At 41.3% G+C, this 18620-nt stretch overlaps 2 protein-coding genes across 4 annotated transcripts; one reads left to right on the plus strand and one right to left on the minus strand.

The window, feature by feature from the left end:
* Positions 1-600: 600 nt before the first annotated feature.
* LOC117166618 (acyl-CoA synthetase short-chain family member 3, mitochondrial) lies at positions 601-8260 on the minus strand. The gene is made up of 12 exons (XM_033350740.2): positions 8151-8260; positions 5472-5637; positions 5107-5396; positions 4740-4836; positions 4438-4646; positions 3694-3922; positions 3100-3210; positions 2830-3029; positions 1928-2073; positions 1579-1801; positions 1325-1500; positions 601-1158 (listed from the first exon to the last, which is right to left on the minus strand). The coding sequence occupies exons 1-12, from the start codon at positions 8233-8235 to the stop codon at positions 1063-1065; spliced, it is 2028 nt and encodes a 675-aa protein (XP_033206631.2). The 5' UTR covers positions 8236-8260; the 3' UTR covers positions 601-1062.
* Ms (neuropeptide receptor myosuppressin) lies at positions 7018-18396 on the plus strand. 3 transcript variants are annotated; one of them, XM_076618314.1, is made up of 4 exons: positions 7018-7417; positions 8173-8261; positions 17800-18014; positions 18122-18396. In XM_076618314.1, the coding sequence occupies exons 3-4, from the start codon at positions 17801-17803 to the stop codon at positions 18208-18210; spliced, it is 303 nt and encodes a 100-aa protein (XP_076474429.1). In that variant the 5' UTR covers positions 7018-7417; positions 8173-8261; position 17800; the 3' UTR covers positions 18211-18396. The 3 variants fall into 3 exon arrangements, with proteins under 3 accessions (XP_076474429.1, XP_033206937.1, XP_076474428.1); XM_033351046.2 differs by lacking the exons at positions 7018-7417; positions 8173-8261 and adding an exon at positions 12315-12480; XM_076618313.1 differs by lacking the exons at positions 7018-7417; positions 8173-8261 and adding an exon at positions 16827-17011.
* Positions 18397-18620: the final 224 nt, after the last annotated feature.

The raw sequence follows: 18620 nt of genomic DNA on the forward strand, positions 1-18620 counted from the left end.
TGTCATTAAAAAGAAATTTGCAACAAAAATGTGCTCTACTAATTTCGATAAGAGGTTTCATGTGTATGATTGATTTGCTTTTTCTTGCACGTACTGTTTCTGTTAATACGATTGGTGTTTGACGGCGCCAAGGTTCGTGTATTGTATCGATGTATTACGTGTCTATAACACCAGATATTCTTACACTGTGCTTCTTCAGAAAAAAGTTTCGATGATTTATAGCGTTATATGCGATAAAAGAAAATTAATGTCGAGATTTAACTGAAAGGAAGTTAATATAGAGAATTTTCAAAGCAGACATTTTGTGAGTGCTTTCTTTACATGTATTACTGCTTCTTTTTTCTTTGCTGCTAATTTTTATAGATATTAAAGTATCTACATCTCTTGTCCTATTCTTTTTACTTCTTACGTTTATTATTATCCTTTATTTCACGTCTCGTATCGGATCTGTTTGCTGACAAAACAGATTTCACAGGCAATTAATTTTATTCCTATAAATTGTTGCAAGTTGCAATTGCAAAGTTTGTGTTTTATGGTTGTTATATTTTTTTAAATTGTTAATATTATTACGATCGATACATTAAAAAAATGCTGATGTAATTTTTCTTTTCTTTTTTTTTTTTTTCTTACTCACCATAATTTCAGTAATACAAAGTAGAAGCGACAGCATGAAACATATTACGGTGAAAGGAAGGCGGTGATATATTTAATAGAAATAGTTTTCTTTTTCTATCATACGAAATATCTGTTCCCGTATGATTTTTTATAATTTAAAGTATATTACATTCGTTGTCCAAGTAAATTATATAATTACAGCAAAGGCCTAACGGCGATGCAGATTACACAAGTTGCTGAAATTTCGAGTTTATTTACTGTTATGGCGAACTCGACAATTTTAGTGCAATCGACTAAAGTAATTATCAAATCGAGTTTTTCCACGTGTGATTTTGTCAAGACGCTCTTCTATGCGTGTCAACTATATGCCATACGTAGGTTTATTACATTTTATATATGATTATTGAAACATTTATAATAAAAATGGTAAAAGCTTAATTACACTTATTATTGAGGATCCGGTGCTAATTTAGCGTAACCGAGTTTCCGAAGTACTTCCTTGATTTCGACGTATACCGATGCATCTTCCACTGTACTTGAAATCTACAAATAAAAGAACAAATATTTTACATCGACGATTAACGAATGAATAAATAATGTATTCTTATCTCGTATGCAAATCCAATTTCATTATTCGAACCGACAAAGTCGTTCGCTTATCGCCAATTTCTCACGTTTCTTCGTACGTTTCGTTAAACGATCGATTTACCTTTACCAGCTTCGATCGAGCTAAATTAGCGATAGATTTACGAATCAATTTTCCCGAACGTGTTCGAGGTAACGCTCTCACGGCTGCAGCTGTTTTAAAAGATGCTATGGGACCGATCAAGTTTCTTACTCGCGCCACCAATTCCTCGTTAATCTGTTTTTCGTTTCTCATCGCTTCTACAGAGACAGATACGTGGTATTATCAACAAGGTATATTCCCTCGATATACACATTTTTCTAAGCCAAAATCTTCACCTTCTTTCATTATATAAAGACACAAAGGTATTTCTCCTTTGGTCGGATCTGGAACGCCGACTACAGCCGCGTCTACGATATCTGGATGAGCCAACACGACGTCCTCGAGGGCGGACGTGGATAATCTGTGGCCGGCAACGTTGATAACGTCATCGTCGCGTGCCATCACATAAACGTAGCCGAATTCGTCTTTATAGCCAACGTCCATGGTGTCGTAGTAACCCTGTATTCGATCGGTTAAATCATTAAATCCTTGTAAAACGTCGTCGTCGTCGTACGTACGTGTACGTTTCGTAATGCGATCGTAAGGTAAAAGCGACGAGTTGTTGGTATCAAGAATAAGACTCACTGGATACGTGGAAAAATATATTTCCTCGAATCTGTCGTCGTCTTGGTAGAGCGTGGATATGCAGCCGGGCGGTAATGGTAATTTTATGGCGATTCTACCTAATTCACGCGCTTCCGCCTCGCTGCTGTTTTCTCGTAGTATGTCGACTAGGTAGTAAAAAGAAATTTTACTCGTATTCGTTAAAATATTCGTTAAAACGGAATAACTTTTTTAAAGGTTAAACATACAAACATGTTTTTGTGAAATAAATAATTATAATATATGAAAAATTTATCGGATTTAAATATATAATTTTTTATCGATCTATAAATAATGTTGATTTAGCAATAATTTTTATTAATAAATATTTGATAATCTAATATCAAAGAATTTTAAAGATTTAGATTAATTTCAAAATTATTAATAATATACAGGGTGGTTGGTAACAGGGTGGTAAAAGCGGAAAGGAGGTGATTCTACGCGAAAAAAGAAGTCGAAAATATAGAATAACAATTTTTTTTTTTTAATTTTTTTAGAAATCTACAGTGAGATCCGTTATAACGAGACGCGATAAAGTGAACGAAACATTTTTATTCCATATTTTCGACTTCTTTTTTCGCGTAGAATCACACCCTTTCCGCTTGTACCACCAGTTATCAACCACCCTGTATAAGGAATTAGGCAAATTAAATATGTCCATCTGTTTAACAAAATCATGGCTTAATGAATTTCATTTTGGATCTATCTGTCCAATCGGACCAAGTGTCTCGGACGAGTAAAGTGCCATTTTTGCACCATTCATTTCCACCTTTGTTTATCGTCCAGTAAAGCTATCCTTGCGACTTTTCGAGAAACTCGAATCGTTCGGTCCAATCTTAGAAACGTTACTCCGCTTTAAAGCACGTACGTAGCACGAGACTTACTGTGATAGCCGGGAATCGGAAGACCGGTACTATATTTCGGTAAACCAGGATTGTGCCCGTAATCGAGACACAATGCCGTAATAGGGTGTCCAGTTTCCGATTGCCACCAATTGTTGAGGATCGGTACCTTGAACGCTTTCTCTGCCCACGTTTTCGTCTTGTAGTCGCAGAATTCTCCAGCAACGAATACGGTCTTCAAACTACAAAATGCGAACGTCTGCTTCACCGAGACTATATATCGACTATACGCCACTTTGCAAAAATACGTACCACTGCATGGAATATTTTCGACCCAGCAACAGATCCGGATCGACGCGCCTTATAACGCGCAGCGCAGTGGGCACGCAAAACAATGCGTTCACACGGTGCTGATCGATCACCCTGTAAAACAACGGCTACTCTGTTGGACCGGTTCACGCGAGATAGGCGAAATTAATAATAACCGGGTTGTAATTGAAAGACGAAATTGACGATCGATAGTTGGATTTATAATATCGTTGTATTTTAACCCTTTGCACTGCTACGTCGAGTGCGACTCGACGTCGGTTTTTATCTCGGCAGCTCGTTTGTCGAGTCCTTTTCTTTTCGAAACGCGCGAAAGAAAAGCCCAGGATCGTGTCCTGGAAATTATTTCAAGATATATCGTACGCTGAGAAATCACAAGATACGACAATAGTGTGGATAAAACTGGTATTTACGCGAATTTCTTTCGTCCTTTGTTTATTTAAATTGTCTTATTTCTCAGTTCAAGTAAATTTCAGATAAAACGCTCGAAAGCGTTGGCAGCTGCTGCTAACGAAATTGAAATAAAATTCGCAGTGCAAAGGATTAACACGAAATAAGATGCACGTTAAATGTTCAAACCTAAAGTATTGCGCTGCATCCGGTGTCCTATCGGGTTTTCCCTCGTACATCACGCTGGTGGCACCATAGAGCAGAGGTCCGTAACAGATGTAAGAATGTCCGACCACCCATCCCATATCCGAGGCTACCCACCAAACGGAATCCTTGTCCATACCATAAACTGTTTTCATCGTCCAACAAACGGCAACCAAATGGCCACCGACCGATCTCAAAATCCCTTTCGGTTGACCTTTAGCGAAACAGTTTGATTTTCTTCGTGCGATATTCACGGTGAAACGAATTCCATCGTTTCTATCGCACGTGCTTTCCCCATAAATCCTTTACACGCTTCGTTCAAGGGCAACGTTTCCTCCGAAACGCGCACCTATCGCGCATCTAATTAAAAGTACGTGACGCCGGCTCATTTGACCGTTTAACGACTTTGCTACGCATAATATGAATTTTTATGCGTACCAAGTTTCGCGGCAAATGAAATTCGCATCGTACGATTCAAAGTTAGAAATTAACGAGTTTCGACGGAACAATACCGCGCAAGCAATTCGGAACGACCGAACAAATATTTCGATATAACGCGTACGAAGAGAGTCGTACGAGAGACGATCGATCGATTCTGCTTTCTCGCTCCAAGCAAATGCTCGCTCGACAAGTTGGAAACAGCTGATCGCAAGTTGAGAATATTTTTATGATATTTCTATCCAAAGTACGTGGTACAGCTACTATTACTACCAGAAGAAGGTACGTTACCTGTTGTTCCCGAGGTGTACAGAATGTACAATGGCGCGTTTGCCTCGACAGGCTGACACGCACGAGGATTCGATCTATCCATCACGTCGTCCCAGTCGTACTGATCCTCCGAAAGAGCACTCTGCCAGATGTTTCTTCTTTGAAATACGATGCATCGTGGCCTCTTTACCGAGATAATCTTCATAGCGCTGTTTAACATGTCGGTGTATCTGCGCGTAAAGCGAATTTCTCTATTTAGACGCGTATTTCGATGGCGAATTTTGCCGAAGCGCTGTCATTTCAGAGAACGTAAACGAGCGTACTTGACGATTTTCGACGGTTCCAGGCCACAGCTGGCCGCGATCACTACCTTTGGCTTCGCGTGATTTATTCTGACGGCCAATTCGTTCGCCGCGAATCCTAAAAACATACGATAACGAGATACACTTGTTCGTTAGTCGTCCTTCGAATCGTTCGACGTTACAATCCGCAGTCTCCTTCGATCGTTCGCGATATTACGAACATCAGGGAAACAGTTTCGTTCTCCTACGAGAAGCGTACGTAGATGGAACGATCGGTTCTAAGCGCGAACGCAAGTAGTACGAGTCGGTGTATTCCGCGGGTGCGACGCTCGATCGCGCGGCAGATCGTAGAGATCGTTACTTTTAGAAAATCTGGAAATAGTTTTACCGCCAAATACGACGGAGTGAACCGCGCCGAGTCGCGTAGTCGCCAAAATCGCTATTATAGTTTCGGGAATCAAGGGCATGTAGATGATGACCGCGTCGCCCTCGCCCACGCCCATATCGGCCAGCGCTCCAGCCAACAGGGACGTTTTGTCCAAAAGCTCGTTGTACGTTACTTTGCGAATCGTCGATATTTGAGGACTGTCGTGAATCAATGCCACTTTGTCCCCATTTCCAGCGAGAACGTGTCGATCCACCGCATTGTAACAGGCGTTCAATTCTCCGCCTACGAACCTGCCGAACGAACATATTTTTATTTAAACGACGATCCAAGCGGAGCATGCGAGATCACGGACAAGCAGCTTTTACCATTTCGTAAACGGTTGTTTAGAGTTATCCAGCACCTTGTCCCAAGGTTTGCTCCAATCTATGCACCGCGCCACTTCTCCCCAAAAACGTTCAGGATTCTCCAAGGATTCCTTGTAAGCTTCGTCGTACCTCGGACAGGGAATGTGATGGGGATTGACGATGTAATCTACACGAACAGAAGCGTTACACGATTTCGAGGGGAAAATCTTTTCTCGCGAGCTATTTTCTTCGATAAGAAAGCAACGCGATCCAACGATTCCGAAAGAACGAACTATCGATAAATCGTATTATTTTTTTTTATCCACGCTCTTCCATCCTATCGATTAACGTTCTCTGTCGCATACACGCTGTCGAATACGTACGATAAATGTCGATCGTTATATCGGATCATTTACGAAAAAAAAAAAAAAAAAAAGAAAAAAATAACGTGCTCGTTTAACGATCGACCGATAAATATCACAGACAGGGAGAGAATCGTGGTATTGATCGATCGCTAAATGAAAATTCAAACTGCGATTTAATGCTAAAATCGAGCACGCGTCGTGCCCATGTACGATACGTTCTCGAAGATTGGAATAAATCTCTTAGGAATCAAATGGACGTAAAGTCGCGTGGGGCAGATGGAAGTCGAGATCCCGCGAGCTTGGCAATCATTTTCTTACGAAGGGATATGTCGAAAAATGTAATCGCGATCCCGATTCGAGAACATCCAACGTCCGACTTCCGCAAATTTCGAGATCGTATCGCAACGTGTTAAGGATAACGTTGACTTCTGTAATCTGCGTTATATGGTCGCGTTTCATGAATATTTAAAGGTCGCGTGTTGGTATCGCTGTCTTACTGATATTTTTTACCTCCGCCGATGAATAATTCATCGCAAGTTGTCGGTACCAAGTTCATAGTAATTTCCTATGCTGCCCGCGCCCCTTTAACACGTCCCTCGCGTGTGTGCGTGTCTACTTCCGTGTGTATCGTGTGAATTACGAACGTCGTGTGAAAACAGTCTTAACGTATCGTTGTTTACGCTGCTTAAGATAATCGAAATTTTACCTTCAGCTTGCCAATAGCGCGATACCCCAGCTTCCCTCCGTTTTACACGCGTTCCTCTTTCTCAGACAGCTTCTTCTTAATTCTACTAGACGCGTTTATACTAAACACGATCGGGTAAACATCGTTCGAGAAAATTTTTATTTCGCCGGATACGGTGCAAACGCGTATAGATAGAAGAATACGACAAAATCGAAAGAGAAACGATTTAGTAATCGAAAGCGTGAAACGTTCGAGTAGGCGAAAGCTGGAAAATTTATTCCGTTCTCGACGGTCGATGTTCGTTCGACTTGACCGTTCCAAAAAGCAAAGTGAATATACGTGGCGGTTGTACCTATATATACGTACGCTGGCTAATTTAGAATTTCACAAGCTGTATATTTATCGTACATGTGGTACGTCTGAACTCTGAACGTTAAAGTATAGCGAAAGCAACTCGTCTTATTCGAAAGCATCGCGTGATAAGGCGAGTATTTCGTTCGGAACGACGATATTTCGACGAACACGTACGTACGTAGCCGTAAAAAATGTCCTCCTTCTCTTTAACGCTTTATTCGAGTTCCAGTAAGCGTACGATCTTCGTATTTTCTCTATTACTTTACCGTTCTGTACGTGTAAGTGTTCGCTTCTTGAAAGCGTAGCGCGTAGTACGTTGTTGTCGTCGTTACGTTCCTGTTGTAGGAATCGACCGCGTGTTTTTCGCGTCTTCGATCCAAGGATTCTCCGTGGCATGGAGATTCGGAGATCGAGCAGACCATCTAGCAACGCCAAGCTTTCGCTATTCCGAATATCGTTCGACGACACGAGCTCGATTTGCCTCGTTATCCGCTCGATAAATTCGATATAGTTTCTTCGCACCGAACTCTACGGCTTACGAAATTCTAAATGAAGTAGCGTAGGTGAGTATATGGACACCATCGTGTCCACGTACAACCGTAAATATTCGGTTCGAACTTCTCTTATGTCAACTGTTTCGCGCTAACCACCGTCAACGAATACGTTTTTCGCAAAATTCGTTCGTTCTACATACGAAAAAAGTATCGGATTCGGAACGAAATTTCGCGCTAGCTGCTTTATAATTTCGTTTACAGTGCCCTTCGTATGGAAATTCTCTGCCCTCCCTTCGTCCCCTGTCGCTATCTGCCGCACCGTGCATTTAATTATACGTCAACGTTTAGTAGCTCCGAATGCATCTGGAAAATAGCAGCTGCGTCGGATAATTTGATTAAAGTAATGGGTATTATCCGCGGACTTCCTTAACAATGAAATTTCGACGTTGCGCGGAACGGAAACTCTTACACCTACCGCGTCGACGTTAATCGCACCGGCAAGCGAAAATGTTCCAACACGGAGAAATCTAATTACGGATAAAACGCGTGGCAAATACGCGCGTCAGTTATTAGAAAAAACAGCGAGTTTCCGTAGAAAATTAGTTTGGCGACGATAGCGAGCTTTCGACGAGAGAAACGTTCCTTCTCCTTCTCCGCTTTCTCTTTCTCTAGTCTCCTCTTTGTCGGAGATTCGTCGCGCGACTCTTTAGAAATTTCTTTAAATCGAAATTGTTAACTCAAATATTATTCTTCTATCGAATGATTACCGTTCGATCGAAACGCTAGAAAAAGAGACGTTTACCTGATCCATCGCTGTTTTGTAGATCTTTCGAATTGGCGATCAACGATTGGAAACTCATCTCGCTCGAGATCCGACCGTGAGACATCGAAGAACGAAGAATCGAATTAAAAGGTGCGACGCTTTTCTATCTACTCGGAGGCTAAGTCCCACCACGATTCAGCCTGATAGATTTACGATCTATCGGATCGTTGAACGATATGCTGCAAATCACGTTAAATCACCGCCGCCTGATAGCCTGATTATCACACGTAAAATACGATTATGGCAGTAAATGGGTAAACACGGGTTTCGTGCGATTTTTCTCCGGCAAATATTACAGCGACAAGAGGTCGGCTATATCACGGCAACGCCAATACGTTGTCCGATCATAGAATCCTCCACCCTTGGATTTTGATAGGTCTCTGTCGAATCGTGGATCAGTGGAAAATAAGGTTCTTGTTAGTTTCTCGCTCCGGTATACGTATATAATGAATTTCAGCTAAAGGTTTGGCATATTTCGAGAAAGCGATAAACAATAACGTGATAATATTTCTTACTTTGTGTGGAGACGCGTCCGTGATAGAACGTCGAACGTTATATAAACGTCGATGTGCGATATAATGCGTCAATAGCAATAACAGTGGCAAAATACGTCGAGACAGGGATTTTTAAGTCGGATTCATGACAAATCGCGTAACCGACGATGACGTTAAAATTGCTACAATTAAGTAAATTCTGTTATCCTACGTTCAACGAATGGCATTCTTCCTTTATCGTTCTATTTTATCTTTCGTTGCGGCTATCGCGAATGCAACGACCTAAAAAAGGGACGAAAAATCGAGGGATAAAGACGAATCGGTCGCTTTCACCGTTCCACGAACTCGTAAAATCAATCTTGCGATGTTTGGGAAATTCGGAAACTCGTCATGGGCTACTATCTAACAGCGATAAAAATGTTTAAAGTCAAGGTATCGAGATAGCAAGATGGAAATTTCCAATTAACGTTACTTCGTTGATCGAATTGTCGGTTTTGTTCGCGGATCGAACCCTAATCTCTCGTAAAATCTTTCGCGGACGAAAGAACTTAAGGTATCTCCGCTTAAACTTTCCGATTGTTGTTACAAAGATAAACCATGGTGGTTAAATTTGAACTGTCTGGAGGGTCCTGGTGTTAGAACGGTACACAAATAATAAATACACTGAATGAAAATTGCGATCGAGTTCGAGCAGGAACCACGGAGCGTTGCCACGCGGACGATATACGAGCTGAAACTAACGATGATCGTTATTGTATTGAATTTCGTATTATTCACTTTCTGAATCCACTTCCCCGGTGAATTTTGATCCGAGGGTCGCTGCATTTAATTTAGACAGGAAGCTCGTTCACCAAATCAACCGATCTATTATTCCGTCCTAATAACGTCGATATTTTCGGCTACTATTCGAAAATGTCTTCTCCGTTCTTTTACTCGAATCGATCTTTCTAAAACCTTACATTTTTTCGCATTTTTTAAATCCTGTGTGTGTGCGCGCGTGCCCCTATATCTGCACCTACATATACATGTACGTGTATACATTATTCCGATCTAATAACATCGACATTTTCGGCTACTATTCGAAAATGTCTTCTCCGTTCTTTTACTCGAATCGATCTTCCTAAAACCTTACATTTTTTCGCATTTTTTTATTGTGTGTGCGCGGGCGCCCGCGTGTCCCTATACCTGCACCTACATATACATGTACGTATATGTACGTGTACATATTATTCCGATGTAATAATCGACATTTTCGGCCACTATTCGAAAATGTCTTCTCCGTTCTTTTACTCGAATCGATATTTTTAAAACCTTACATTTTTTCGCATTTTTTTAATCCTGTGTGCGTGCCCGTGTGTCCCTATACCTGCACCTACATATACATGTACGTACATATACGTGTACATATTATTCCGATCTAATAACATCGACATTTTCGGCCACTATTCGAAAATATCTTCTCCGTTCTTTTACTCGAATCGATCTTCCTAAAACCTTACATTTTTTTCCCATTTTTTAATCTTGTGTGCGTGCGCGCACCCGCGTGTCCCTATACCTGCATCTACATATACATGTACGTATACGTACATATGTCTAGAGTCAGCCGAACACATTTTATCTCCATATTCTATAACAATATTTGCATATTAAAACGATATTTAAAAGAAATACGATTAAATCAGAAATTATAATGTCTTTCACCTTTTCAACGACAAAAACTTGGCTCGATCATTGGTACTTACGCAGAACCTATGAATATAATTAATTGTTCGTAAACGTACGAACATGGTATTACGTCTGTTACATTTTTAATTTCTCCTAGATATAACAGGTACGTGTAACCGTTTTACTTTTTTCCTCCGAATAAAGCGAATAAATTATATGGCGTCCTAACGCGTCGAAAAGATTCGCAGTGTGAACGTTCTCGGCGTAAAGTCTTTTATTTAATATTACGTGTTAAGAAGCGTACGTAGATTATCGTTGCTAACCGTACACATATTCTTATCGCGATATCTCGTCGTTTCGCGATTATCAACGGTAATTTTGATGTTTTAGCGAAGATTCGATTCCACGGTAAACTTTGATCTCTAAAAAGTGAAAGCGAACGGATCTCATCTCGTGTTTTTTGCTTCGGTGGCCCTCGGTTCTTTGATTCGAATTCCACCTTCACCGTCCAACACATCGGAAAATTGTGAAAGAATATCCGTTCTGGCATGTAAAGAACTATATAAACACCGTGATCGACGAGAAAATCGACATCTCCGTTGTTTCCATTTCTTTCTTCGCGCGTTTCGTATTTCCTTGTTTCTCTTTCTTATCTGTATCTTCTTGCGAATATTTCAGACGTTATAGAGCACGATCTCGCTTATTAAGTTTATATAGCAACTTCTCATAGTCTCTCGTATTTACCCCTATGGCTATTTTATTACGCGCGATCAATCGATAATTCATTCGTATTTAGCTTTTCGTGAAAATCTTTTGTTTGTTCCTTTGATTGAACGCACGTATCTCGTATCGTGTGTATTAACGATATCGATATTCGTCCCTCGTTTCCGTCGAATACGTCCCTTCGCGTTTGTTTCGACGTTGTTTTCGGTTTTACGTGGCTTTATTCTAATATCAATTTTTCTTCGGTTTCTTTCGTTTCGTAATATGCACGCGAGATATTTGGAAGAAACGCACCGAGTAAGAGGCGTGGTTCGTTTTCCAAAAACGAGAGAAACACGTAGAAAAAGCCCAGGCAAAAATAGAGAAAGAGATATAAGTTATTACACTCGGTGACCACGTCCGAGATACAAGTTTCGCAACGAAAGATATTTAACGTGCCGAGGGTGCGTGCCGAAAAATTGAAATAAACCGTTTCTCTTGCCAATGCGTTTCTTTCGTATTTAACGAATAAAACGATATTCTCGACGGACGGCTGGAAAACAAACGAAAAGGCAATTTAGAAGGGACGATATTAAAATTCTGCGGTGTCTCATAAAGTCTCGTTAAGGCTTCCTATCGTTTTATCGCTCTGTAATTTCTATAACTTTTATCGCGTCGTTAAATTCATTACTCGGTCGATAACTCGATTAACCGTTTTCCTGGAGAACGTAATAAATTATCAAGGGGTCCGGGAAACGCAGAAACAACCAGGGAAACCAACCAGGCGAGGAAAAAATTCGAGAAAAATAAAGTAAGAATTTGCAAATGGTCCGCGTCTACGGAGATTCGGTGGCGGCTACGAGCGTTCTTCGACCAACAACGTTGAAGGAATATCGTCGAAGAAGACCCACAGGAACCGGCAAAAGTGCAGGTAGAACTAATCAAGAGTTGATAAGAGTTTTCTAGTCCGGAGAGTCGTGCCGTTCGAAGCGACCGTTTGACCGTTAAAAATCTCGTTTGCAGGCAACGCGCTCAAGCAAGAAAACGTGCGGCAACGAAGGCAGTTGGATAAGAGAAAAGGCACCCTCTGTTACGTAACCACCGGCATTTTCATGAAATTTTTATTCAGTGTGTCGACGGGGAAATTGAAAATGTACGTCAACTACGAGATGAGAGGGTGTAATATGCGTGCGATTTCGCCTGACTCTTCGTTGAAACGCGCATGGCCGTGGAAACGGCGCGTATTTAAGGGCTGATCTCTCGCGTATCTCCTCACTATCATCGTATCTTTGGATCTTAGCACAGACGTATATCGCACATCTGTCCCCGTATTCGCCGTTCGTCCAGTGTCCAGTGAATCGAGCAGCATTCGCAAGGATCGTCCACGTCGCAGTTTCTTCGACGTTCGTGCGTTACCTTGGACCTCTGCGTTCGTGAACAGGCAACAGGTATTCTCACTCTCAGATACCTGGTGTACCGTTGCGTTTCCCCTCGGTTAGATGGCAACGGCGAACGTTAAATCCGAACCCGTCGAATAATTTGCAAATTACGAGTCGTCGAGTAGCCAGGTACGCGAGGTTTTCGAAAGAGGCTGAGTTTTATTCATAAACGTAACGGAAAGTTGAAACTTTGATGACTCCCGGGACTCGTTACTTGTTGCACGAGAATATTCCTCGCGTCCCTGCCAACCCTCGTTAGGCTTTTTAATCAATTTTTTAAATTAAGTTACGAATCGGGTTTTTCCTTAAGCCCCTGTAATCGAGTTCCAAGCCAGCGGCTTATTAATCTTCTTTTTAACACTTTGATTCAGTTTTTAACGAGAGCTTTTATCGAACGTTTTACGCGACTTTGTCTCTTATTTGGTGAACGTTTTAACACGTCCATTACGTCGATACCGTCGTCATCCCGCTCGTTTCTGTGCCTTGTACAAATGAAAAATTCCAATCGATCGCACACCTGCACGCACGAACATCGTTTTTACGCGACGGGGCAAGAAACGAGCTTGTTCCAAACGCAAACATTAATTTCGGTCTACAATGTGGAACATTCCGTCTCAGGGGATAGTTCGCAGCGTTTCCTGTCCTTGCGAAACACGCGGACCAACGGTATAACGTACGTCCGCGAAACGTTTGTCGGTCGAAAGAAATTCCAATATATATGCATGCTGTCACGACATTCTTCGCCCACCCTCCGACCTCCGATTATTTACTATTATTTTGAAATACTTTTCTCCGCACTCGACTACCTCGTGTACGTACGTACGTAAACGTTCCTCTGTTTTACAATTTTTCGTTGCAAGAAAGAAACGACGAACGATACAGGAACTGTGATATTTTTTAAGATGTTGAACTTTTTTCCTTCGGAGCGGCTGTACTACGAGCAATTATCGAAGATATTTAGTCCGACGGTAAAAATATAAATTATCGTAGAAAAATATCGTAGGCGCGGGTAACCGAAACACAAAGAAAGTGAAATTTCTAAAATCAAACGATTCCATTATGCGGATTGTTCGCGATACACAAGTTGTTGCGTGAGTTCCAAGCTTTTTTCCAGATTATAAAGTTGAATGCGTTCCATAGGGAATAGGATATAATTGCGCGCGTCCTTCCTTCCGAATAAATCTCGTTCGACGTTCCCACGCGATCGCATCCTTTACGATCGTCGAGTTATTCTTCGACATCTACATAGGAATTCTTTCAACGGTGACCGTATAAATCATATTACGCTTTTACCATATTACTTGCATCGCGTCTGAGTTATAAATTTTTCTCCGCGAATCCCTCTCTTTTACAATGCGATTTACCATTGAAATTCAAAATTCAATTTCACCATAGACGTACCCGGCGCGAACTTTTAGATCGCAACGATTAAAACTGCCGAGTCACGCGGTTTAACCGTAATTCCTTATTAAACATTATATCACCAAAGTCTTTCGTAAATCTTTCTAATCCCGTAGCCACGGTTTTCATTTATTCTCCAAGACCGGCAGTATGGGATTAGACCCGATATTGGGTTAATTAGTTGCCAAGCTATTACCAAGCAAATTATTACAAAACACGTGATAAATGATATTCAACACCGATCGTATTTATAATTCAAGATATAATCTCGCGGAGATACGTTTCCAAGATATTACAAAAGAAAAGAAGAAGAAAAAGAAACACGCACGACATAATAACAAGAAATTGCGAGAAAAGGACGAGGTTGAAACAGAAGTTTCACTCGAGCTGCCTGATCTTCTACGAGGTACCGTAAGCTGCCTTGTTATAGCTTGCGCGGAGTTGACATCCCGGACAGCCTATTCGCGTCTATCGTAAGGACGACCAGCCATCGAGTATTTTGTTTCTCCATCTCGATTCCAAGAATTTTCCTCTCTTGTTTACTTTCAAACGTTTCTTACGAACGTTTCGCGTGCAAACCTTTGTTACGTTTAATCCACGTTTACCTTTAATCCTGCACATCGTACAACGTTTACGTTAACACGTTTCACCCTCTGTCCTATCCACGAGACTATCTAAAGACAGCGCCACTAATCTTCTTCGTGAAAATTTCACGGTCCACGCTCTTTGCAAATGTTTTCCTCGAGCTTCCATTCGTTTCCTCGCTTTTCTCCCTTCTTCGCGTCGCGCGATAGAACAAGACCGTGAACTAGTGCGACGATATTTCAGATACAAACTCGATTAAGAGCTGACGTTCATTTCCTCTTGAAATCTCCCGCGAGCGATATCTGTTCGGTTTCTTGATCGATCTGCCGCGAGGGTAGCTCGAGGGACAGCTCGCCGAGTGTCCCAAGCTGTTCATCAAGATTTACATAGGTCTTCCTAAAACAGCGCGGGCGAGTAATTCCAATGAACCTTTGTTAACATCCCCTGCTTGCAAATTTAATCATTGCTCGATCCAAAGTGTTTAGAAGATAAACGCCCGTTGTTTTCGCAACGGGCTCGAATTTTAAGCTTCGTCGGAGAAAGAACGACGCGCGAAGAATCGCGCGCTCGCCGCGAGACTCGGATCGGATCGAAATCGAGGGCGTGAAAAAAGATCGTGGCAGATGGGTCGATTGGAGAAAGAGTCAAAAACTGTTTGTCGCTCGTTACACGCGTTGTCTTTTTAAACGGACGATTATCGAGCTCTCGCGTCATCGTTTTTCCGCGCGTTAACGGATTCTCCGACGATATCTATTGCTCGTTCGAGTTGGGACGAATTATGGACGTACGAATACGTTTGATCGATTCATTTTTTTTTCTTGTCCGAGAAACGAGAAGTGGCGTTTTACTATCGTAAAAGGACAAGACGCTTCGTTTTATCAGCGTGGAAAGGAGAACTATGATGTTAAGTAGTAAACGTCGGCTTGGGTCGGACGTTTCCACGTATCGCGCGCGTTTTGCTCCGACTCAAAAGCGTAAAACTCGTGCTACTATGTTCGTTTACGTACATCTTTTCGTCCTTTCGTATTCCGTGCTAGCTGTCTCGAATATTTAAGAGGCAGGAAGCGCGTATCTCGCAGGCGTTTGAAAATGTTGTAAAAGACCAATTTCCTGCGAAATCATACGTGCTGCGCGGTATCTCTCTTAGTAAATTACCTTTTAGCGAAATTAAATTAACCGGAAGCGATTCCAGTCGCCGAAAGGAGATGGGGCGACTTTGGTAACGCGATTACCGGTCGACTGTTTTATATAAAACAAATGAAATTCGTAAAGTTTGAAAGCCCTATGGTACGCGAAAGGAACTTCGAATTGGAATTTGTAAAGGTTGCACTGTTGGCAGAAATTACTTTCGTTATAGAATTACGCTTCTCTCGTTAAACAAGCTTCGCTCCAACGCGTTAAAATATTTCGAACACGCTAAAATATCGCCGCTGTATTACAAACATTTTATGGCCAACGATTAATCCTTTTGGATGTTACGATCAACGAGTTTGATACGGGTTTAGTGGAGGCTGAAAGATGATGGAAAAAGAAAAGGAAACAGAGATAATTTCTCGATCGCCGCAGGGGGTGGAGAGCACGAGGTCACCAAAGCAATTCCAACTGATTCTATTCTCTTAATTAACTATCGATAGGCGTTCGAATTATTTACGAGTCGATCCTTTCTTACCGAATTGTACGCCGCAAGATGCGAACCAAAATGCTAATTTATCGCTTTCCCCTCTTTTCGCCGCTTTCTCACTCCTGCAAACCTATAACTATTCGTTCCATTGTATTCGTTTTATTCGATCGTAAATAATTGATTTTTCGTATCAGCGTCGCATTGCACACGCGGAAAACGTTCGAACATTCCGTCGAGCTAGAATACAGCGAAACTCTCGAGAACACGACGCTTTAAGCTGGTCGAACAGAATGGCAGAAAGCTACAAAGCGTTCAAATTCAATTGCTGATCTCATTCCGAAGATTCTGTCGCGCGCATCCTTTTCCTCCTTCTTTGCTGAATCTGCTCGACGACAAAACCAAGAGTACGTCGAATCGTACCATGGTAAAGTACCGTTTAGAATGTTGCACATACACCGTATCATGCGTCGCAACAACTCGCTTTTAAGATGCGAAATAGAAACTTCTCTTACACTTCTATACAACGAATAGATAACACAATGGATATACGATATACTGCAATCAAGCGATAATTACATTTACATTTCTCAGTGTCATCGATATCTATTTACAAATACAGAACAATAGTATATATTCCGCGTATGTAGTTACCTCTAGTGACTCATTGCTAAGGATATCAATAGCAACTGTCCGCTATTAATATCTGAATGATAATACGCTTCGAGCATTACTATTAATCAAACGCATGATAAAATCGCTCAAGGAGCTGTATACTTCCGTTTAAACGTACGACGTATGCGTTAATCGATTTGTTGGTACTTTAACGTCTTTAAAAATTTGCTGAAAAACAACCAAAGGGTTTCTCGTACGACCCTTCTTCGACAGACAATTTTCTCTTCCCTCTTTACCTTTCAGCCAACAAGTTGTACACAGGTATGTAAGTACGTACATAGCAGCCGGCATTCTTGAGCTTCTTGGCCATCGACTACGACAAAGGCGCGTTTCGTTTGTCCGTTTCCTTCCACGTCGATTTAACTCCCGTGGTGTTCGTTTTATATTTAGTTCGAATAAATTGAAAACTACTAAACATTCCAGTCACGTAGCACTGGTAATACGATTTCCCGACTCTCGGATCACCTCGGAGATCACATCGGAATCGGCGTGTTTTATTTCTTCGATACTCCGATTCCGTCTTGTGTAACGCAATACATGTCCCAAACAAACATTAAGCGATCCTTTCTCAACCATCTTCCTGTTGGATGTTTTAGAGTATTCGCATAATTTTGCACGTTCGGACGATTCTTTTATTTCTCAGGATCATTTTATTCGCAAATTTGATCGTCACTCGGCAAAGCAAGAGAGTAAAATATCTGAAATTACCGTTTATCTCGCGAACAACAGTGACGTTTTATGGTTTAACTTCGAGGAAGAACAGCTCGGTCCGGTTCTTCCGTTGTACCATAGTTGTTGACCACGTTGATAGCCGCGTTAAAAATACGTCGTTGAACCGTTAGCCGCGTACTCTTTATCGGAAAATTAATTCTCGCGTATTCATAAGTAACGAGCTAATTCTCTTGTCAGCGAGAGCGCATTCACCTTCTTTTGTCTTTAATCTCCTTGAAACTTTCTTCGTCCGAAATACGCCTACGACTCCGTCGAAATCTTCCGATATATGTAATAGCGCTTATACGAAAAATGTGTGACGATGTCTTTTTTTAAAGGATGATGAGCTCAACGATCGTGATCCTCTTTTCAATGACAACCATGGCCATATCCTATAACAATGTCCTGGCAGCTTTACCAACCCAATGTAATCCTGGCTTCTTGGATGATCTTCCACCGAGGATCCGGAAGGTTTGCGCCGCTCTTTCAAGGATATACGAACTTGGTTCAGAGATGGAAAGCTATATCGATGACAAGGATAATCATATATCAGGTATTTCTTCGTTTTAAAATATTCGCAATGTCGTAACTGTAGAGATTGAACTTATATTACGAAGAAGAAAAAAGAAGGACATCTCGTAATGAAATTATAATTTATAGGGTTTCACGAAAGCATCCCGTTACTAGACAGTGGCGTTAAGAGACAGGACGTGGATCATGTTTTCCTACGCTTTGGAAGGCGTCGTTAAATACGACGCAAATGACGCCTCGCACTTGAAACGATCCAACAGTTCGATTCACCGTATCGTCAAGCTACGAAAGAAGAAAAAAATGTCTGCAAACCCCATTTAGAGATCCTTACTTGGATTCACATTGCATATATCAATTTGTGTTTCTCCTTAATATCGAATAATTAAATCTGACAGTAACTATAAGCGAGCAAAAGTAATGGCTCTCTGATTAAAATCCCGAAAATTTACTCGTGTATCGTGCAGCTTCTGTTTTCATTTAAAAACTGTTTAAGAAGTTTCTCTTCCTTCCATCTCCTTGCTAATAAATTCTATAATGATGGCATTAACGACTCGCACTGATGACTCTTTCATTTTGTGGTTTTTTCGATAAAACAATTAGCAGCGTTCTCGCGTCATCGCGTTACGAT

Source organism: Bombus vancouverensis, chromosome 4, assembly GCF_051014615.1.
Source record: "Bombus vancouverensis nearcticus chromosome 4, iyBomVanc1_principal, whole genome shotgun sequence".
NCBI lineage: Eukaryota > Metazoa > Arthropoda > Insecta > Hymenoptera > Apidae > Bombus > Bombus vancouverensis.

Excerpts from the sequence above, each read along its gene's own strand:
- LOC117166618 (XM_033350740.2), bottom strand. The coding sequence starts at position 8,235 with ATGTCTCACGGTCGGATCTCGAGCGAGATGAGTTTCCAATCGTTGATC. Across the intron at positions 3,030-3,099 it reads CGAAAATATTCCATGCAGTG|TTTGAAGACCGTATTCGTTG; the intron begins GTACGTATTTTT and ends CGCATTTTGTAG. Across the intron at positions 1,159-1,324 it reads CTCGATCGAAGCTGGTAAAG|ATTTCAAGTACAGTGGAAGA; the intron begins GTAAATCGATCG and ends TTTTATTTGTAG.
- Ms (XM_076618314.1), top strand. The coding sequence starts at position 17,801 with ATGATGAGCTCAACGATCGTGATCCTCTTTTCAATGACAACCATGGCC. Across the intron at positions 18,015-18,121 it reads CAAGGATAATCATATATCAG|GGTTTCACGAAAGCATCCCG; the intron begins GTATTTCTTCGT and ends TATAATTTATAG.